This window comes from Mustela nigripes, chromosome 1 (assembly GCF_022355385.1).
Source record: "Mustela nigripes isolate SB6536 chromosome 1, MUSNIG.SB6536, whole genome shotgun sequence".
NCBI lineage: Eukaryota > Metazoa > Chordata > Mammalia > Carnivora > Mustelidae > Mustela > Mustela nigripes.
In genome coordinates this window covers 124,219,237-124,237,950 of record NC_081557.1, presented here as the reverse complement: position 1 = coordinate 124,237,950, position 18,714 = coordinate 124,219,237, and the positions used below count along the sequence as shown (strand labels likewise).

Here is an 18,714-nt window from a genome sequence, read left to right as displayed (position 1 = left end):
ATCTCTCTCTGTCAAATAAATAAATAAAATCTTTAAAAAAAAAAGTTTCAGAAATTAATGTTAACAAGTTCCTTTGAAAGTGAATTTCTGTAAATAAGGGTCTGGTTTAAAGTCATAGGATCCTTTAACCTCATTTGAACATTGAGCTATATTTGGGGATTTGGCCTACAGAGGGTCTGTCTTGGATTAGGTCTCTAAATACCTAAAGGATTTCCTTTAACAGGCCCAGGGTCAGATACAACAGGTGTTTCACTTCTAATTTTGGAAACAGAAGCAGCCAAACCATAGTGACGCTGTTCTTCACTCATTCAGCAGGAGTGAGAACAGTAATTTTGCCAAGATGTCAAATGTAGGAAACACTGGAGATGTATTACTCTTCTAATACTTCTGATAACAAACCAAAATTTTAGAAGACAACATAGAATTTTTATGATTTCTGATACAAGCTTCTGTTTTCTTAGTATTTAATGAATTTGTTTTAAAATGTTGAAAGTACACTTTAGTGTCAGGTTCTATACTAGAATGTTTATTTAAATGATCATGTTCATTCTTATTTTGATTATACTATTGTCAGTGAATTAAATTTTTATAATGGAAAATAAAGACATGGTAGGTACAATAAAGAATATATCTGGTTTCCTTTTCTTTTCAAAGTATTCACAGGAATTTTGGGGCTTTAGAAGATGGTGATATTACTTTATTAAAAATACATATGTAAGTACATTTAAATAAGATTAAAATCAGATAGGCTTTAAAATAAAAAATATGCTTTGAAATACAGCCACCCAAAATGAAATTATTAAGCATATAAATGTGAGCAAAACTTTGTATTTGAATGCTGTTTTAAAAATTAAAGCAATGTAGAGGCATCTAGGTGGCTCAGTTGGTTAGGTCTCTGCCTTCAGCTCAGGTCATGATCCCAGGGTCCTGGGATGGAATCTCACATCGGGCTCTCTGCTGGGTGGGGAGTACTGCTTCCCCCCCTCTCTCTGCCTACTTGTGATCTCTCTCTCTCTGTCAAATAAATAAGTAAAATCTTAAAAAAAAAGTTAAAGCAATGTAGAGGCGCCTGGGTGGCTCAGTCGGTTAAGTGGCTGCCTTCAGCTCAGGTCATAATCCCAGGGTCCTGGGATCTAGTTCAGCAAAGGGCTTGCTGCTTGGCGGGGAGTCTGCTTCTCCCTCTTCCTCCGACTGCTGCTCTGCATACTGGTACTCTCTATCTCTCTGTCAAATAAATAAACAAAATCTTTACAAAAAGATCAAAGCAATGTAATTATGAACTTTTCCTTTTTTAAAAAAGATTTATTTATTTATTTTAGAGAAAGAGTATGTACACAGGGGAAGGGGCAGTTGGAAAGAATCTCAAGCAGATTCCCCCTTTCCCTTGGAGCATAGAGCCGAACACAGGGCTCAGTCTCAGGACCCTGAGGTCATGCCCCCAGAGGAAATCAAGAGTGAGATGCTCAAGTACTGAGCCACCACGTGTCTGAAACATTTCAACTACAAAACAAGGTTGATAAATTTTCAAACCTGAAGTTCCTGCAGATATACATTTCTAATATGGCCTAAAGATATGCACCAATGCAATCTTAACATGATATATACAGTAGATTCCCCATGAATACATACTGAACATGAGGTTAGCTTTAGAAATTTTTTTTTTTTTAAAGATTTTATTTATTTACTTGACAAACAGAGATCACAAGTAGGCAGAGAGGCAGGCAGAGAGAGAGGAGGACGCAGGATCCCCGCCAAGCAGCGAGCACTATGCTGAACTAGATCCCAAGACCCTGGGATCATGACCTGAGCCGAAGGCAGAGGATTTAACCCACTGAGCCACCCAGGCGCCCCTAGAAATTCTTATTGAAGGAATAATAAAATATATATTAGAAAAGACATAGTTTTCTTTTGACATATTAGAAAGTCTGCTGCTTGTAATACTAATACTATAGAACCTACTCATTTCAGGAAGCCAATATTTAAGCTCTACAGTTTGGATTTTACTTTGAATTCCTCTGTATGTTTAAAAGGCAAAACATGTTAAGTTTTTTTTTTTTTATTTTTTTGACAGAGAGCGAAAGAATGAGAAGGGTGGGTAAGGGCAGGGGGAGAGGAGAAGCAGACTCCCCGCTGAGCAAGAAGCCCCATTAAAGGGCAAAACGTTTAAAAAAAACCAAACAAGCCCTGTTGTAAGTAGTGGCAAACTTGGTGTAATTCTTTCTGAGTGAAATAAGAAATATATATATGCAAAATAATTATTTTTAAGGAAAGAGAAGCAGTAGATTTGATTTGAAACTAGATTTTTCTAAAGAATGATTCTGAAGTCGTTTTCTACAAAATGTACAAAATTTAATATTAGGGGAAGAAATTCATTTAGGTCACAGTAACTTTTGTGTTCTTGAAAAACAGCACAATTAGACATAGACTCTAAACACTGAGGATTCAAAATTAGAAATACCCAGGAAACCAATGCAGGTGTCATTAACTGCTTGCACCCAAAGTACTGAAAACAAATTTCTTTCTTTTTTTTTTTTTAAAGGTTTTATATATTTGAGAAGAGAGAATGAGAGAGAGAGAGAGAGAGGAGGGGGAGGGTCAAAGGGAGAAGCAGACTCCCTACCAAGCAGGGAGCCTGATGGAATCATCCTCGTCCCATCCCGGGACTCCAGGATCATGACCTGAGCGGAAGGAAGTCGCTTAACCAACTGAGCCACCCAGGCGCCCCTGAAAACAAATTTCCAAGACAGAAATGTCAGTAGTTTGCGATGGATTCTTAACATCTGGCCTGCTTTGCTCCCATTACTTAACTTCATGTCTAAACCTATGGTAACCCTACACTTTTCCTCTCTTGCCCCACAAGGCCTCAAGACAGGAGTTCAGTTGATGATTAACCATGTATTTTGATAATTAGGACACCTGACATGGTCGTATTGTAGCAAATGGGTTCTGGTGCCACAGAAACACGCTGAATGAATTCTGGGTTCTAAAGCGTAACGTGTCATTCCACTTTGATGGGTAGAAAGTTGAGTTGGAAGCCTCCAACACGACTGGAACCCATGGCAAATCCAGCATGTTATCCAGCAATTACAACACGAATTTTTCAGAAAAGATATTTTTCAGAAAAGATATTCTGAATATCTGAAAAGATATTCTAATTTTTTCCGACCCGTGATATCACTTTGTGCTGGGGTGGCGCAGCTACAAGGGCGGGGGTGAACAAAGTCTGTGGCAAAGGTATCATCTTGCCCTAGTGAGGGAGCTGTACTTCTAATTTTTCATAGGAATCAGCAGTCCACGGTCGATTTACGGACAGCCTGTGTCGTCCTGCACTGTGCCAGTTCCCTGAGACTTCGTCAATTAGCTCTATTTTCTGCTTAAGCCGTTAAAGCCACCTCCATGGAAACGCCTGAAGAGGCCCGGGCGCGGCGTGGGGGGTGGGGGGGAGGGGAGCAGACAGGTGCGCCCTCTGTTTGGGAATACACACAAAGGGTCGACCTAGCCGCCGCTGTGTCCCTGGCAACTCCACGCACGCAAGGCGCGCGCACTTCTCGCTGCGCCGCGGCGCAGTGGGCGGCCCTCCGGGCGGGCGGGGTAGCGCGCGCAGGTCGCCGCGCGTCGGCTCGCGGACACCCTCGGCCTGCTCGCGGACGCGGTGCCCGGGAAGCGCGAAGCCGGCTCCCGGCGACGGCGGCCGCGGCGCCCGCGCTGTAGGGACTTGTAGTCCGCGTGCCTCCCCGGCACCTCCCCCGGGTAGGTCGGTCCGCGCGTCCCCGCCCGCCGCAAGCCGACTTCCTGCCGCCGCCAAAACTACACCTCCCGGCGTCCTCTCCGCCGTGCGGCCGAAAGTGAAAACAAATTCTGGGCTGCGAGGGTGCTGCCCTCCGCCGGGCGCCCCCATCCGCTCCCCGCCCCTCCGGCGCCCTCCTGAGAGGTGGAGAAACGAGAGGCCGCGTCTTTCTCTCTCGACTTCTTCGGCTCCCAGGGTGGGGAGAGCGCGGGGGACGCAGGCCTCGCTTCCCCTGAGCCGGCCCCGCGCACGCGGGAAGCGGGGGTTTCCTCGCCTCACCCGAGTCGGGACGAGGAAACTTGTGGGGGCGGCGACCCCCGGCTGTGTTCCTGAGCCGGGCAGCGAGGCCGCCGGGAAGTGACTTCTCACGCTTGGGGTTTCTTTAGTTTGCCCCCCGTTACCGCCGGGCGCGTGGTCCCCCGGGAGGCGGCCGCGTGCGCACAGCCATGCATTAGGCAGGGCTCCCCTATGCGCGCGGGGAGCGCCGCCCGCTGCCTCGGGCCGCCGCTGTCTGCCGCCGCCCGCGGAGCCCGAGCCCGAGCCGCCGCCCGTCCTAGGCCGGGGCGTCAAGGAGCCGGGGGCGCGGCCATGTGGGGCTAGTCCGCGCCGCGCCTGGCCTGCACAAGGACCGGCAACATGGAGGCGGCCGTCGGCGCTTCCGACGGGGGGGACCAGGGCGGCGCGGGGCCCCGCGAGGACGCGACGCCTATGGACGCCTATCTGCGGAAACTGGGCTTGTATCGGAAACTGGTCGCCAAGGACGGGTCGTGCCTATTCCGGGCCGTGGCGGAGCAGGTAATGGGGTGGGGAACGGGAGGAAGCTGGGTGGGAAAGCGGCGGCGGGCAGCTGTGCGGGCCGCCCACGTCCGGGGCAGCGCGTGGCCCGGCTGGCGTCACAGCGGCCCATTGTAACGCAGGAATGGGATGCTGCCCTGGGTTTGGAAGCTGTAAATCGAAACTTAAAAACCCGTAAATTAACTGGGTGTCGTCCCTCCCGGTGAAGAGGTAATGAGGACAACCTGTGAGGCCTGTTGAGCGCGTGTACGGTTGATTGATTGCTGGGGACTTGGCGAAATGATATTTTTCCATTCTGGTCCGCGTTCACCTTTGGTTTATAAGCACAGCGTTCACGCCAGTAAACCAGGTGTTTACTAGAGGAGGTGGTGCACCAGGCGGTACTCGCAGAGCATTGTTTTTTCTGCTGCTGGACTTTGGAATGTCGGGGAGTCGGCCGGTCGATGTCCACTTGAATTAAGAGCGGAAAAATGGGCGCCTGGGTGGCTCAGTGGGTTAAAGCCGCTGCCTTCGGCTCAGGTCATGATCTCAGGGTCCTGGGATCGAGTCCCGCATCGGGCTCTCTGCTCAGCAGGGAGCCTGCTTCCCTCTCTCTCTCTCTGCCTGCCTCTCTGTCTACTTGTGATCTCTGTCTGTCAAATAAACAAATAAAATCTTTAAAAAAAAAAAAAAAAAAAAAAAAAAAGAGCGGAAAAATGCAGTTTGGGGACGTCAGCTTTTTAAGAATCTAGAATGTTTTAAAAGAATTGTCTTTGAGTAGATTCCACTCATTGTTATGCTCTGCAAGGTATGCTGAAAATAATTTACTTCTTAAAAATCTGATGTTAGGGATTCTCTAGGCTTTTGACTGAATTATTCCTTGCTAATGGTCAACATGACTTTCTAACAAGGAAGACTTTTTCTTTTAAGAAAGAGATTTTCCGCGTTATATAACACCGTGTAGTTGGTATGCAGTCCCCGAAATCCATCCTATATTTGAAAAATAGCTGCTGAAATAGTTGGATAAAAGTCTCATATTACTATCCTGGTGTGTATTTCATACCTTTCACAGTTTGCTTTTCTTCAGCTTAAGATCTTTTCCTATCATCTCTTTCCCTCCTGTGGAGTTTTTATGATTTTTTTTCCCCCCTCTCACCTTTTTTTGAATGCTAAGTAGTTTTTCAGAATTTTTGTAAGTCAGTGTTTTACTTAACATCTGTAGTCTGGTCTATTCTTACTTTTTTCAACTTCTAAAGGCGAGCCATTTATTTTTCAGGGCCCTTGCTTTCACATCAATATCAGAAAATCTGTTTTTCAACGAGAAATTGACTTAACTGCTTCAGCTTTGCATTATGTTGCAGGCGTTGTCATTCATACATTCTGTGTATAACTCCCCAAATCCAGCCCTGTCTTTTTCAGTTCATTAGATTTCTCTCATTTTTAGAAATTTAGGATGTTCCAATGTTGTTGTGGGATATGTTCACACACTCCCACCCCAGTCTTTACTATTAGTAGATAAACAATCTGTCCCATTTGTGAATTTTCTGGATCTCCATCTGTCCTGGTGTTTCTGCCTCAGCCTCCCCGGACTCCTCAGCACCTCCGGAAGTGGAACGAAGAGGTGGAAGTGAATTTAGCGCTTATTTACACATAGTGTTAGCTCTAGCAAGAATTTGGTTAGGAAGAAGGGAGAAACGAATGAAAATAAGGGAAGTTTGATGCTTATTTGGCATTGGATTATCCCGATCCTGGTTCATAGTGAAGTATAAAAGTGTGTCTCGTTTCCATATCCTGTGCCATAACTGGCAAACTTGGTTATACAGAAATCTCTCTTAGGGAGGATGTCTATTTTTAAGTAGAAGGGGGCAAAGTTAGTGTCACTAAGAACTAACTCATTGTTCACGTCATATAACACATTTTATTGTATCTCAGGATTTAAATCAGGCATAAAGAAAATGTCTTCTTCAATTATGCGACTGTGATTTTTAGTATACTGAGCTTAGAAAGCTTAATACCATGAATTTTGAGGGGAACTCCTTTCTTTAGCAGACATGAATTAAGGATATAGCCTTCATGGCTAAAGGCACAGTTTGTGTATTGGGGTGGGGAGGGAAGTAACACCAACCTCAATAATATCAAAATAATTTATCATTTCTAAGAAGGAGCCAGAGTAAATAATCTAAATGGCAATTTTGGGGAGGTAGGTTGGGAGGTACTTGAATTAGGAGTCTCCTTTTCCTCCAAATTACCTGGTTTAGATAGGCCCTTCCCTTTTTACACTTCTGGACTTGGGCCTGCAGGAGGCCTGACCTGAATCAGCTCTGTGGCCGTGGAGCTAAAAATAGGGCGCTCTTAGAGGATTTGCTAAAGCAGTGTGTCTCCGCCTTTCCTAGTGTTTATCACTATCTTGTCCCAAGTAAAGATTGGAAAGTCTCCTATTTTCTGGCATATAATAATTTGCAGAGATACTTGTCTTAATATTCACATTCTTCCTGTCCTTGAACTTGCACAAAGTTGTACTTTTTAAACAGTTGTCATTTAACCTTCCTTCTCTTGCAGTGCTTGGCTTTGTAAAGCTCCAGTACTCTACAAGTTATGAAAGTTGCTGAGAATTTTGCTTCTGAGTGACAGGTTCAGATTTCATGTGTTAATAAGACCTTTTTAAGAGGAGAAAAAACAGATATGCTTGTCATTGTTTTTAATGGGAGGTAGGCTTTAATCAGTTATGCCTGCCACCTGTTGCTAGGTAAATGGCTCTAACACTGTCTTCAGTTTGCCAATGGCAAGAAAGCCCCATCGGACAACATTGGTTTACTCAAATAATATCTTTATTCATATTTACTCAAATAATATCTTTATTCAGTAGTGTCTTAGGTAGCTTCTGTGGAAGAAGAGTTGCTAAATGTCACTTGTTGAATTGGCAAAAATATTGTGTGGTGGTTTATTTTTCTATATGGACATTTCTTCTAGGGCTGGAAGCTTAGAATGTGTAAAGATGCTTTTCAGTAGTTTCCAAGATAGCAATATAGGAGTACTTCCTTAAGCTGAAAACCAGCAGTATGCTGAAAACAAACATTGCTAACCTCAGCTAGTACATCTTCAGTGTACCTTAGTGTAAAGACATAACTAGCTCTCTCCAGACAGTCATGACTCTCTGGTTCTGTGAGTATACAGATTTTATTTATTTATTTATTTATTTATTTATTTTAGAGGTAGAGAGAGATGGAGAGAGTGCGTGCTAGTGATTGCAAGTGCATGTGGGGGGAGAGACAGAAGGGGAAGGAGATGGGGGAGAATCTCAAGCAGACTACACGGATTGAGAAGTCCAGTGTGGGGCATGACGCGGGGCTCATTTTCACGACCCTGAGATCACAGATCATGACCTGAGCTGAAACCAAGAGTTGGACATTTAACTGAGCCACCCAGGTGCCCCTCAGGTTCTGTTTGTATAAATGAACCTTGAGTGTTATCCAGAGACCTGTAAAATGCAGTTGGATCCTCCCTTTTCCTGAATTCACTGCTCATCTGAGCGTGAGGAAGAATCTCTCATTTGGACCTGTAACTCCTTTTTTTTTTTTTTTTTTTCAAGATTATTTATTTATTTATTTGACAGAGAAATCACAAGTAGGCAGAGAGGGAGAAGCAGGCTCCCTGCTGAGCAGAGAGCCTGATGTCAGGCTCATTCCTAGGACCCTGGGATCATGACCTGAGCTGAAGGCAGAGGCTTAACCCACTGAGCCACCCAGGTGCCCCTGGACCTGTAACTCTTTTTTTTTTAATTTATTTATCAGAGAGAGAGAGGGGGAGAGAGCGAGCACAGGCAGACAGAATGGCAGGCAGAGGCAGAGGGAGAAGCAGGCTCCCTGCTGAGCAAGGAGCCCGATGTGGGACTCGATCCCAGAACGCCGGGATCATGACCTGAGCCGAAGGCAGCTGCTTAACCAACTGAGCCACCCAGGCGTCCCTGGACCTGTAACTCTTAAAGCTACTTTATATTAATATAAATTCTCTTTTCAGGAGCCTTATTAGTAGTGGGACATGTGGTTATTTTAAATGGTTCAGGGTCTCCCCCTGTCCCCCAACCCTTTAGGGTACTAGGAACACTTTGATTTGAGACACTCAGTAATAGAAAATAATTTAAATCTTTTCTTTTAAGCATGATAGTTAAAGTATTGGAGGCTAGCCAAAAGGGTTCCTAAGTATTTGATTATACTAGTTTCTTTCAAATCAAAGCTTTAGCATTTCAGTAATAGACAGAATGCCCGTTAAGTTATCCTTTCATTGAACTAGTTTAACAGAAGAATACAGAGGCTACAAAGTGAGAGGATTTTGATCATCTTTGTAGTGTGGCTTATTTCAGTTGGTGCTTTAAGATTTTGGGCTGAGGCTCTTGGCTGGCTCAGTTGGTAGAGCACGTGACTCTTGATCTCAGCGTTGGTGAGTTCAAGCTCCATGTTGAGCATGGAGCGCACTGAAAATAAAAACAAACACAAAAAGATTTTGGGCCTAAGAGCAAGTTTCAAGGCCCTTGGGATGGTAGAACATAGCAGCATGTTTGCATCTTGTGTGCTGCTCACTTGGATATTCCTTCAAGAATTGTGGAAGGGGCGCCTGGGTGGCTCAGTGGTTTAAAGCCTCTGCCTTTGGCTCAGCTCATGATCCCAGGGTCCTGGGATCGAGCCCCACATCAGGCTCTCTGCTCAGCGGGGAGCCTGCTTCCTCCTCTCTGCCTGCCTCTCTGCCTACTTCTGATCTCTCTCTGTCATATAAATAAATAAAATTCTTAAAAAAAAAAAAAGAAAGAATTGTGGAAGGGGCGCCTGGGTGGCTCAGTGGGTTAAGCCTCTGCCTTCAACTCAGGTCATGATCCCAGGGTCCTGGAATCCAGCCCCTCATTGGGCTCTCTGCTCAGCAGGGAGCCTGCCCCCCCCCCCCCCCCGCCTCTCTGCCTACTTGTGATCTCTGTCTGTCAAATAAATAAACAAAATCTTAAAAAACAAAACAAAACAAAAAACACTAGAAAAAAAAAAAGGAATTGTGGAAGCCTGACAACTAAGGATTTGGGAATGAGTACCTTAATTTTTCTGAAACCACAGGGGAATTATATCTCTACATAACATATAATTCCAAATTATTGGAAAAAAGAAATCTAATTCTTACAAGCTTAAAGGGTCCTGTTGAAGTTGCCTATTCTTGTTTCCAGCAAGTATAGGATGAAGCTAAGCACTATGTGGCAGAGGTTCTGTTAGCCCTGCATTGTGAAGAGCAAAGCTATAGGAAGGCTGGTCAAGAAAGTAAAAAGTATGTTACGTTTACAGTGGTTTCCTCACATGAATGACTTAAAGGAGAAATGGTAGTAAGTACTTCATAGAACGACTTAAGAAGTAGCACTGACTATAGTTCACTTCACCTGTGGTTAGAGGAAGAGGTGGGAGTGAAAAAAGATTTAGAAATTACTAAATGGCAAACAGAGAGAAACTGATTTCTATTGCTTGTGAGGTTATTTAGGGTGTGAAAGAAAGTTCTAGCATGCACCTTAAATTCTCTTAAAAAATGTGTAATAGTATGTTGCTTTTCTTTTTCAGGTGTTACACTCTCAGTCTCGCCATGTGGAAGTCAGAATGGCCTGTATTCACTATCTTCGAGAGAACAGAGAGAAATTTGAAGCGGTAATTTGTAATTTTAAACATGGAATGGTGTCTTGACTTGCATTTACATTTCAGCCTTTAGAAGTGGTCTGGTGGGAGTTTCACAGCCTGAATCTTAATGCAGGTTATGGGAAAAAAAAACTGCTTTATTGAATTTAAATCCAGTTACATACAGTTGTGATTTTTTTAAAGCTGTTTTGTGGTTTTCATTTCTTTAGACATTTAGAAAGTTATGATAGGTAAGATACAGGCCTGTGGAAGATGAAAGGATGACTTGGACAGAATCCTTGAATATTAAGAGTGAGCTTTGTCTGTCATGGTCAGGAAATTGGGTGTTTTGGTTAATTAATAGTTTTCTATGATTTGTAACTCCCTATGAATTTAACAAATTTCAGACTTGGAGTATAAAAAATATGCTGAGCATAGCTAATACTCAGCCTTTAATTTTATCAGAAGGCATTTATAGATTTTTAATTTTCAGGGTTCATCATTATGAATCATATATCAGAACACTGTAATTATGTAAATAATGATTAATAGTTGCTAGAATGTTGTATAACAACTTACTGTAATTTTCTAAGTAGTATGTAGTAGGCTGTGAAATAAGATGCTAGAGTGGCCTGTTTTCTTTTTACATTGAAAGCTTTATAGGATTTACTAGTACTGGTTTTATGACCTAGAATTAGGCCATTGGACTTTTAATGATACTTTTCCCCTTTGACTGCCAAAAAACCACTGACACCTTGCAAATATCTCAATTCTAAAACTTAATAGGTAAACAGTTCTTAATTTGGTTGTGCTTTTTGGTTGGTGTTCCTGTATTCAAGCCAGATGGTAATACTGGTGACATTCTAGATGTATTCTGGGTACCATGTTCTAAGCAAGGCAGTAATATATTCCAGGAAGGAGAGTTAACCCACTTGATCAGGAGATTTGAGAACTTGTTTTACAAAAAGGAAACTGGTGATGTGGAGGATAGATAAGAGAGAGTATTAGGGTATAGTATAAAAGGGGGAGGGGTGAGGTGAGTGGAGTGCTTTTTACATATTTTTAAAGAAATTACAAGTGATTAATCATTATTATTGGTCCCACAGAGTAAAACACTGTTGACAGTAATGGAAATTGCTGTCATTAGTTGAGCACTTCTCTGTGCCAGGCATTGTTTAAGTTCTTTGCTTATATTTATTTAGCCCTCAACATTTTTAAGAGGTATGATCAGAGGTTGAAAGTTCCAAGGGGAAAAGTTTCACTTTCTTTTTATAATTTATACTAAGCACCTTCAAAGAATTCTTATTGGCCAAAACTGGAAAAGACTGTCATGGGAAGGAGGGTGAGGGTGTGTGCTTTGTTTACTGACCGTGTTTAGTCAGACACTTTCTAACTGATTAGAGAGGAGAATCTCAGATTGGATGCAGGCTTGTATCAGAACACTACATAGGTCTCTTCCAACTTTAAATGGCTCTGTGGGGTTTTTTCCCCCAAAAGTATAAATAATCACCTCATACAGAATTGTGTTGGTGGGATATTTAAAATATATGGCTGTTTTATTATAAGGATGTGTTGAAACTTAAGATACATTTTGGAAATTTGACAGCATATGATCTAGAAAAGAATCAATCTCAAAAAAAAAAGCCATGGATGTTTAAAAGATTTTTATAGACTGGAACATGTACTTTAATGTTTTTATGTATATCAGTTTGCTAAGTTAACTGGGACTATACTTTAAATAGAATTTGGTGTTCAGATGAGTGTCTTTTATAGATTTTTTTTTTTTTCAGTTAAATTAGTGTGATGGCTAACAGAAATCACATAGCTTGAATAAACTTTTTGAGTTAAACTGTGAAGCAAATTGTGGTAGAAAAATCTTGTTGGTTCTCCACAGTATCTTGCATTATTAGTTCTCATTTGTTTTTAGTGTGACCTAAGAGACATTATTCATATGTGTAATAGTAAATTAATATTTCTTAGTATATTATCTCTGCATTGGCCATTACAAAATACTCCTCTTAAGTGCTTGTTTCATATATTTGTCTGTTCGTGTCACCGACAATGACCTTGAATTGCCTTCTCCCTCAGTTTGCAAGTCTTTCCTGGGCCCACGGCCCTCTCTAAACAGGTGTCCAGTTGAGTGAGTTCCTCTCTTACTCTGTTCTCCCCAACCAGTTGTCCTGTTTCTGTTGGCTGGTTGGCTTCTATCTTCTCAACATAGCTTTCATTGCCTTTTCACACCACATTGTGCCTGTCCACATCCTGTCCAGGAAATCTTTTCTGAAATGTTTCCTTTTTAAAATTCTTTTGTCTGTTTATAATCTTCACTTAATGATTTTTATGTATTTTAATAATTAGGTTGTTTACATGTATTACTATTACTGATGTATCCAAGGTTCATGTAAAAGCTTGGTAATTCACAGTGAAAAGATTTTTTGTTTTGATACATTTCTAATAGTTTTTTTTTTTTTTGCAGTTTATAGAAGGGTCATTTGAAGAGTATTTAAAACGTTTGGAAAATCCACAGGTATGCAGTGATTCTGTAATATATTTTTTCTATTTATTATGTATTGAAGTAATCAGCATTCATTAAAATGTGATGTAGTGTATGGAGGGGTTACAGCAAGTACTTTTTTTCATAAACATTTCTTAGTTGCACATTTTATGTAGCATTTAATTGGAAGACAGTTGGAGCTGTGTTTAAGATATTGCCTCAGTAAGGACAGAGTAAGATTTTTAATCTTTGTCAAAATGGCATCTGAATATAGCATAAAAGACCTACAATAACAGTGGTGATGATTTTCGGGATTCTGTATTGGTATGGATATTGGTCTTGGTGGACAGAGTGCAAGGTTTGATTTCTTCTTTAGGCCTCTGGGATGGTAGGTTCTTTTATGGAGGTTCCATTTCCCATGATCAGCTTGAGAAGAGAGACTGTTGAGAGGAAAACGATGGCACTTCCCAAGTCCCACTGCCTTACTTTTCTCAGTCATGTTGAAGTTAAAAGAATTTTTGTTTTTTTCCTGTTTGAAAAACTAATACTCTTCTCTGTAAAAATCCAAAATCATGAAATGCCACACAGAACGCCTTGTAGAATGTTCTGTCATCCCTAGAGGTAATTTCTGTTGAGTTTACAATGACATTAGCCAAGGAAGAACCTAAGAAGAGGAGTCGGGTAGGGAGGAAGAGAAATAGTAACTTAGGAGCAGTTTATTTGATTAACAGTTGGTGTCTCCATTTGATTCTCTGAAACTAATTGAAGTCCTTGTTGAGTGCCAAGAATAGACAGGCACTCTGGGGATGCAGAGGTAACTGGGGTTTGGGTACTGTTCTCAGGAGTTGCCCTGTACCTAATACAGCTGAGAAAGCACATGTCAAAAGTCTAGGTAATGATGCTATAGGCATTCACAATTATATTTTTACCTAGGCAGGCAAAAGAAGAGATAGTAGGTTGGCATTTGAAGTCTGAATAGATTCGGAATGAGAAATGCCTAGTGTGAATGGTCTTTCTAGGTAGGGAAAATTGTGAGCAAGGCAGATTCAGAAAGCAGTTCAGTTTGTGTTCAGTCAGGGCAGGCTGTGGGACTGGTCATGGAAGAGCCTTCACTGCTAGGCTCAGTATGGAGCTTATCTTTAGGCTAGCATTTGAAGAGTGTCAGCCATTGACTGTCTGCATCAGAATTACTTAAGGTGGTTGTAAATTCCACTATTCCAGACCTGAATTAAAGTCTATGCCTAGGACCTGAGAATGTGGTATTGGGAAACCTTTCAACTTTTTTGAGGCAAGAAGTGAGTATGTCACTGCTGGGAATCAAAAATAGTGCTTGGCTTCCTTGTTGGCTATCTGAATAGATGGATAAAAGAATATCGGGCAGAGATAGTTTGGAAGTGGATGAGACTCGAGGTGGGAAGACCGTTGTATGGTTTAAAAAAAAAAAGTTTAATACATGGAAAAATGTGCACATTATGTGCAGTGTTAAAAAAAAAAAGGAGTATTGTGTTACTCCAGTTCTGGAGGCAGACATCTCTGAAGGTCTTTTCGCTAAATCCACTCCTGATTCCATTTTTATTTCAGTCATTTCAGTACGGAGTTTTGCCCACATATCATGGTCACAGATACCATTTTCCTGTAGCGCTCCCCCCCCCCCCCCCACTTACCTTAAAGCCTCTTTGATGACGAGGATTGTATATTTTTATTGCTTTTGGGATTTTCATAGTTACCTTTAGTTTGGGGTGCTGAACTGAATGTTAAATTCACATTGCATTCTATGTAACATACTGGAAAGATAAATACCAGAATGTTAACTTTAGTAATATTCTTGGTGATTTAAAAAAATTTTTTTTTATTTTTTTATAAACATATAATGTATTATTAGCCCCAGGGGTACAAGTCTGTGACTCGCCAGGTTTACATACTTCACTCACCATAGCATATACCCTCTCCAATGTCCATAACCCCACCACCCTTTCTCGATCCCCTTCTCCCCAGCAACCCTCCTTCTGGTGATTTTTGTTCCATTATGGAAAGTAAAGGAAGCAACAAAGTCTGTTTATTAACCCCCCACACACTTTTTTTTTTTTTAAAGTAAGTTCTATGGCCAACATGGGGCTTGAACTCATTACTTAGAGATCAAGAGTCACATGCCCTACTGACTGAGCCAGCTAGGTGCCCCCTGTTCATTAACTTTTTAATCGAGGAAAATCCCACAATGTTGTTTATAGTAATTTTTGTGTAGCAGTTCAGGCTGTCAAGCTATGAGTTTCTGAGAAAGGGTGGGCATGGTGGGAATGGAGAGAAAAGGGATAGAGGGAGGAAATGAAGTAGTGTGAACCAGACTGACACTGATTTGGGCATCTACAGGAGGAAGAAGGGAAGTTGCTGCGGTTTTGAGTGTGTTCCGGGATATGGGGTCTCCTTCCCAGGGTGCTGGCTGGCCAGCCAGCTTTTTTATTTTTATGATACCTTGCCCCACCCCCCCCAAATCTAATCAGATTTCTTCTCCAGATGTTTCAGGTACCTTCTGAATAGTAGTTCGTGCTTCTTCTTCTTCTTCTTCTTTTTTAATTAGAGAAAGTGTGTGCGTGCATGTGCGTGGGCAAGAGGAGGGGCAGAGGGAGAGGGAAAAACACTCCCTGCTATGCATGGAGCCCAACTATGGGGGGGCTCCATCCCAAGACCCTGAGATCATGATCTGAGCCTAAGTCAGACGCCTAACTGACTGAGCCACCCAGGCACCCCTGTGCTTCTTTATTAGCAACAGATATGTCTTTTTTCGTTTTTCTTTTTCCCTGATATATGGAATGTATGAAATGAGAAGAGAGATAGTTGATAGATAAACTCTTATGTTTTTCCTAGTTCTCAGAGAAAGCATCTTTATTTTTTACTTAAAATGCCAGTGGAGCATTTTGAAAAATGCCTCAAACTTTTTGCAGGAATATATTTTTGTCAGCTTTATGGAGGTAAAATTGACACATAGTAAAAATCAGAGTTTTTTTACACCTAAAATTCACCTATTTTAAGTGTATAATTTGATGAGATTTGACAGATGTATACAGTTGCATAACCACCACTACAAACACACAGGGACGTTTCTATCACTTCACAAAGTTCCCTGCGCTCTTTTGCTCTTAATCCCTTTCCCCCCTTCTGGCTGTTGGCAACCATTGCTTTTTAAGTTTTGTCTTTTTTAGACTACATAAATGGAATGATACAGTTTGTAGTCTTACGTATCTGGCTTCTTTTACTTAGCTTAATGGAAACACTTGGAGATCCATCCATGTTGTTGTTGGGTTTATCAGTGGTTTGGTCCTTTTTGTTGATGAGCTTATTATACGGATGCTGCAGTTTGCTCGTCTATTTATCATTTCATGAATATTTGGGTTCTTTCTAGCTTGAGACCATTTTATGATTAAAGCTGCTAAGAATATTTGCCAATAAGTGTTCGTGTGGACATATGTTTTCTTTTCTCTTGGATTAACACTTAGGAGTGGAATTTCTCTGTCATATGGTAAATGTATGTTTAACTTAATGAGAAACTGCCAGACTTTCAAAATGGCTCTGTGTTTTGCTTTCTCATTGGCAATACATGAAAATTCCAAATGCTCTTGGTCTTTGTTAACATTCAATCTTGTCAGCTTTGAAATTGTAACTTTTCTAGTGGTTGTGTAGTGGCATGTCATGGTGATCTTAACTTGTATTTATTTCTCTAATGTTGAACATCCTTTCATGTTCTTGTTTGCCATCCATATATCTTTGTTGGTGAAATGTCTGTTCATAGATTTTGCCCATCTTTTGTTATGTTGCTAGTTTTATTGAATAGTTAGAGTGCTTTATACTGGATATAAGTTCTGTATTGATATGTAATTTTCAGATACTTTCTTCCAACTTGTTACTTTATCTTTTCATTTTCTTGATAGCATCCTTAGTAACAAAAGTTTATTTTTAGTGACTGTTGAAAAACATTTAAATTACACTTTTTTAATATAGCTCATTAGTTTAAACAGATTTTGCAGAAATGTTTAACTGTCACCCAAAATAAAGAAGTATATTAAACATCTTAAGAAGCGATAAGTAAATAAGATTATAGCCTTAAGGTGGAAGACAGTGGTAGAACATAGGTATTTTTTATAATTTAAAATTGACCCTGGTTAAAGAAGACAAGGTATTATGATAGCCATTGTTTATTTAACCAGACTACAGCAGAATTTATTCTCAGGATTAAGGGCTTATAAAGTGGTACATTATTTGAGAGAGAGTATTTTGTTGAAACGAGTAGAATAATTTTCCATTTTTTAAAAGTGATTTAACATCTTTTGCATGAAGTAGATGTAGCTTATGTTTGTGATTTAAGCAAACTGGTTTGAGTGAAGGATATCTTCTACACCGGAATGTCACTTGTAGCACTTTGTTAGAAGCCATGATTGTTAGGCTGAGGCCTATTTTAAGAAATCTATTTTAATATATGGTACGCATTTCATTTTGAAAACCAGAGCCAACTTTTAAGAACTATTAAAATGAAAAATCTTCTGAGGGAAGGAAGGATTATCCTTGTCTGAGATACACGTTGTTTAAAATCTTTTCCTTATCTCAAATTTCTTTAAAGGAAAAAGTGGCAACATTGACTTACCATAGCTCATTTTTGTTAGTCTTGGTATTAAGTCTTTACTAATTTCACAAGTAGCATAGGAATGCATTCTTATGGAAAAAGATGTAATACAGAATGAAGAGTGAAGGGGCACCTGGGTGGTTAAGTGTCTGCCTTCAGCTAAGTCAGGACCCCGCGGTCCTGGGATCGAGCCCCACATCAAGCTCCCTGCTAGGCAGGAAGCCTGCTTCTCCCTCTCCCACTCGCCTGCTTATGTTCTCTCTCACACTGTCTCTCTCTCTGTGTCAATTAAATAAATAGTCTTTAAAAAAAAAATGAAGAGCGAAAATCCTTCTTTTTCCCTGATCTTGAATTCCTGTCTCCACTGTCAGTTTAGGATGTATCTTTCTAGTTCTCATACACCTGCACATACATATACTGAGCATAACTTTTTGTTTCTTTTACCCAATAAGGTATTTTTGGTTTTGTTTTAAGATTTAATTAATTCATTTTAGAGGGCAAGTAAAACAGCATGCCTGTGTGAATGAGCAGGGAGAGGAGCAGAGGGAGAGGGAGAGAGAATCTCAAGCCGACTCCACGCTGAGCATGGAGCCTGACCTGGGGCTCGATCTCGTGATGCTGAGATCATGAGGTCGAGTTGGATGCTTAAGTGACTGAGCCACCCAGGCGCCCCATGACTGACTGACTTCTTATACTTGATAGTCTCATCTTTCCAAGTCAGTTCATATAGGTATACCTCATTCTTTAGATGATTGTGTGGTGTTCCATACATGGTGTGGATAAACCATAAATTATTTGGTTACTCCTTTCCTATTACTGGAATATCCAGATTTTCTTTAAAAAATTTTTCTTTAAACTATTACAGATAGCCACAGTGAACATCCTTGTTTTTGTATACTTGTGTGGACATATGAAATAACTTGTTGAGGATAGGTTTACAGAATTTGAATTGCCGGGTGAAAGAGTATGTATGGATATTTAAAATTTTGATATATACTGGCCATTTCCTCTAATAGGCTTAAAGACATAAAGTGACTCCTTTAGGGCTGTAGAATTTCTATCTCATTTCAGAAAGATTGCTAGGACACTGATCTCTTTGTACTTTCAATCACCCTGAAAATAAGAGTCCTACTCCTTTTTTATCTTTTCTAATACCTGTATTCTCCTACTCACATCTCATTTTCTGGGCATGTAAATGTTCCAAGCTATGTCCTGGGTTCTTGGTTAAAGATCAGAGTCCTTGCCTTCAGCAGGTTCTCCACTTAGAGATACCACTCCGTGGTCTTTCCATAGCAATAGGAGCTATCATATCTATAACTATATCTATATCTATATCATAACTATATCATATCACCCTGTGCTACTAAGGATTTTTACAACAGAGACTTGGGCTAATTATTTAAGTTGATTT

At 40.9% G+C, this 18,714-nt stretch overlaps 1 protein-coding gene across 3 annotated transcripts in view; it reads left to right on the top strand.

The window, feature by feature from the left end:
- Positions 1 to 3,809: 3,809 nt before the first annotated feature.
- Positions 3,810 to 18,714, top strand: part of OTUD4 (OTU deubiquitinase 4) — a 47,575-nt gene continuing 32,670 nt past the window's right edge. For 2 of the 3 annotated variants that reach the window (XM_059373151.1, XM_059373143.1), the window contains exons 1-3: positions 3,811 to 4,582; positions 10,147 to 10,230; positions 12,674 to 12,724. In XM_059373151.1, coding sequence (XP_059229134.1) covers positions 4,424 to 4,582; positions 10,147 to 10,230; positions 12,674 to 12,724 — 294 coding nt within the window. In that variant the 5' untranslated portion in view covers positions 3,811 to 4,423. Of the gene's footprint in view, positions 4,583 to 10,146; positions 10,231 to 12,673; positions 12,725 to 18,714 lie in introns of all 3 variants that reach the window. The other variant, XM_059373155.1, reaches the window with a different exon arrangement.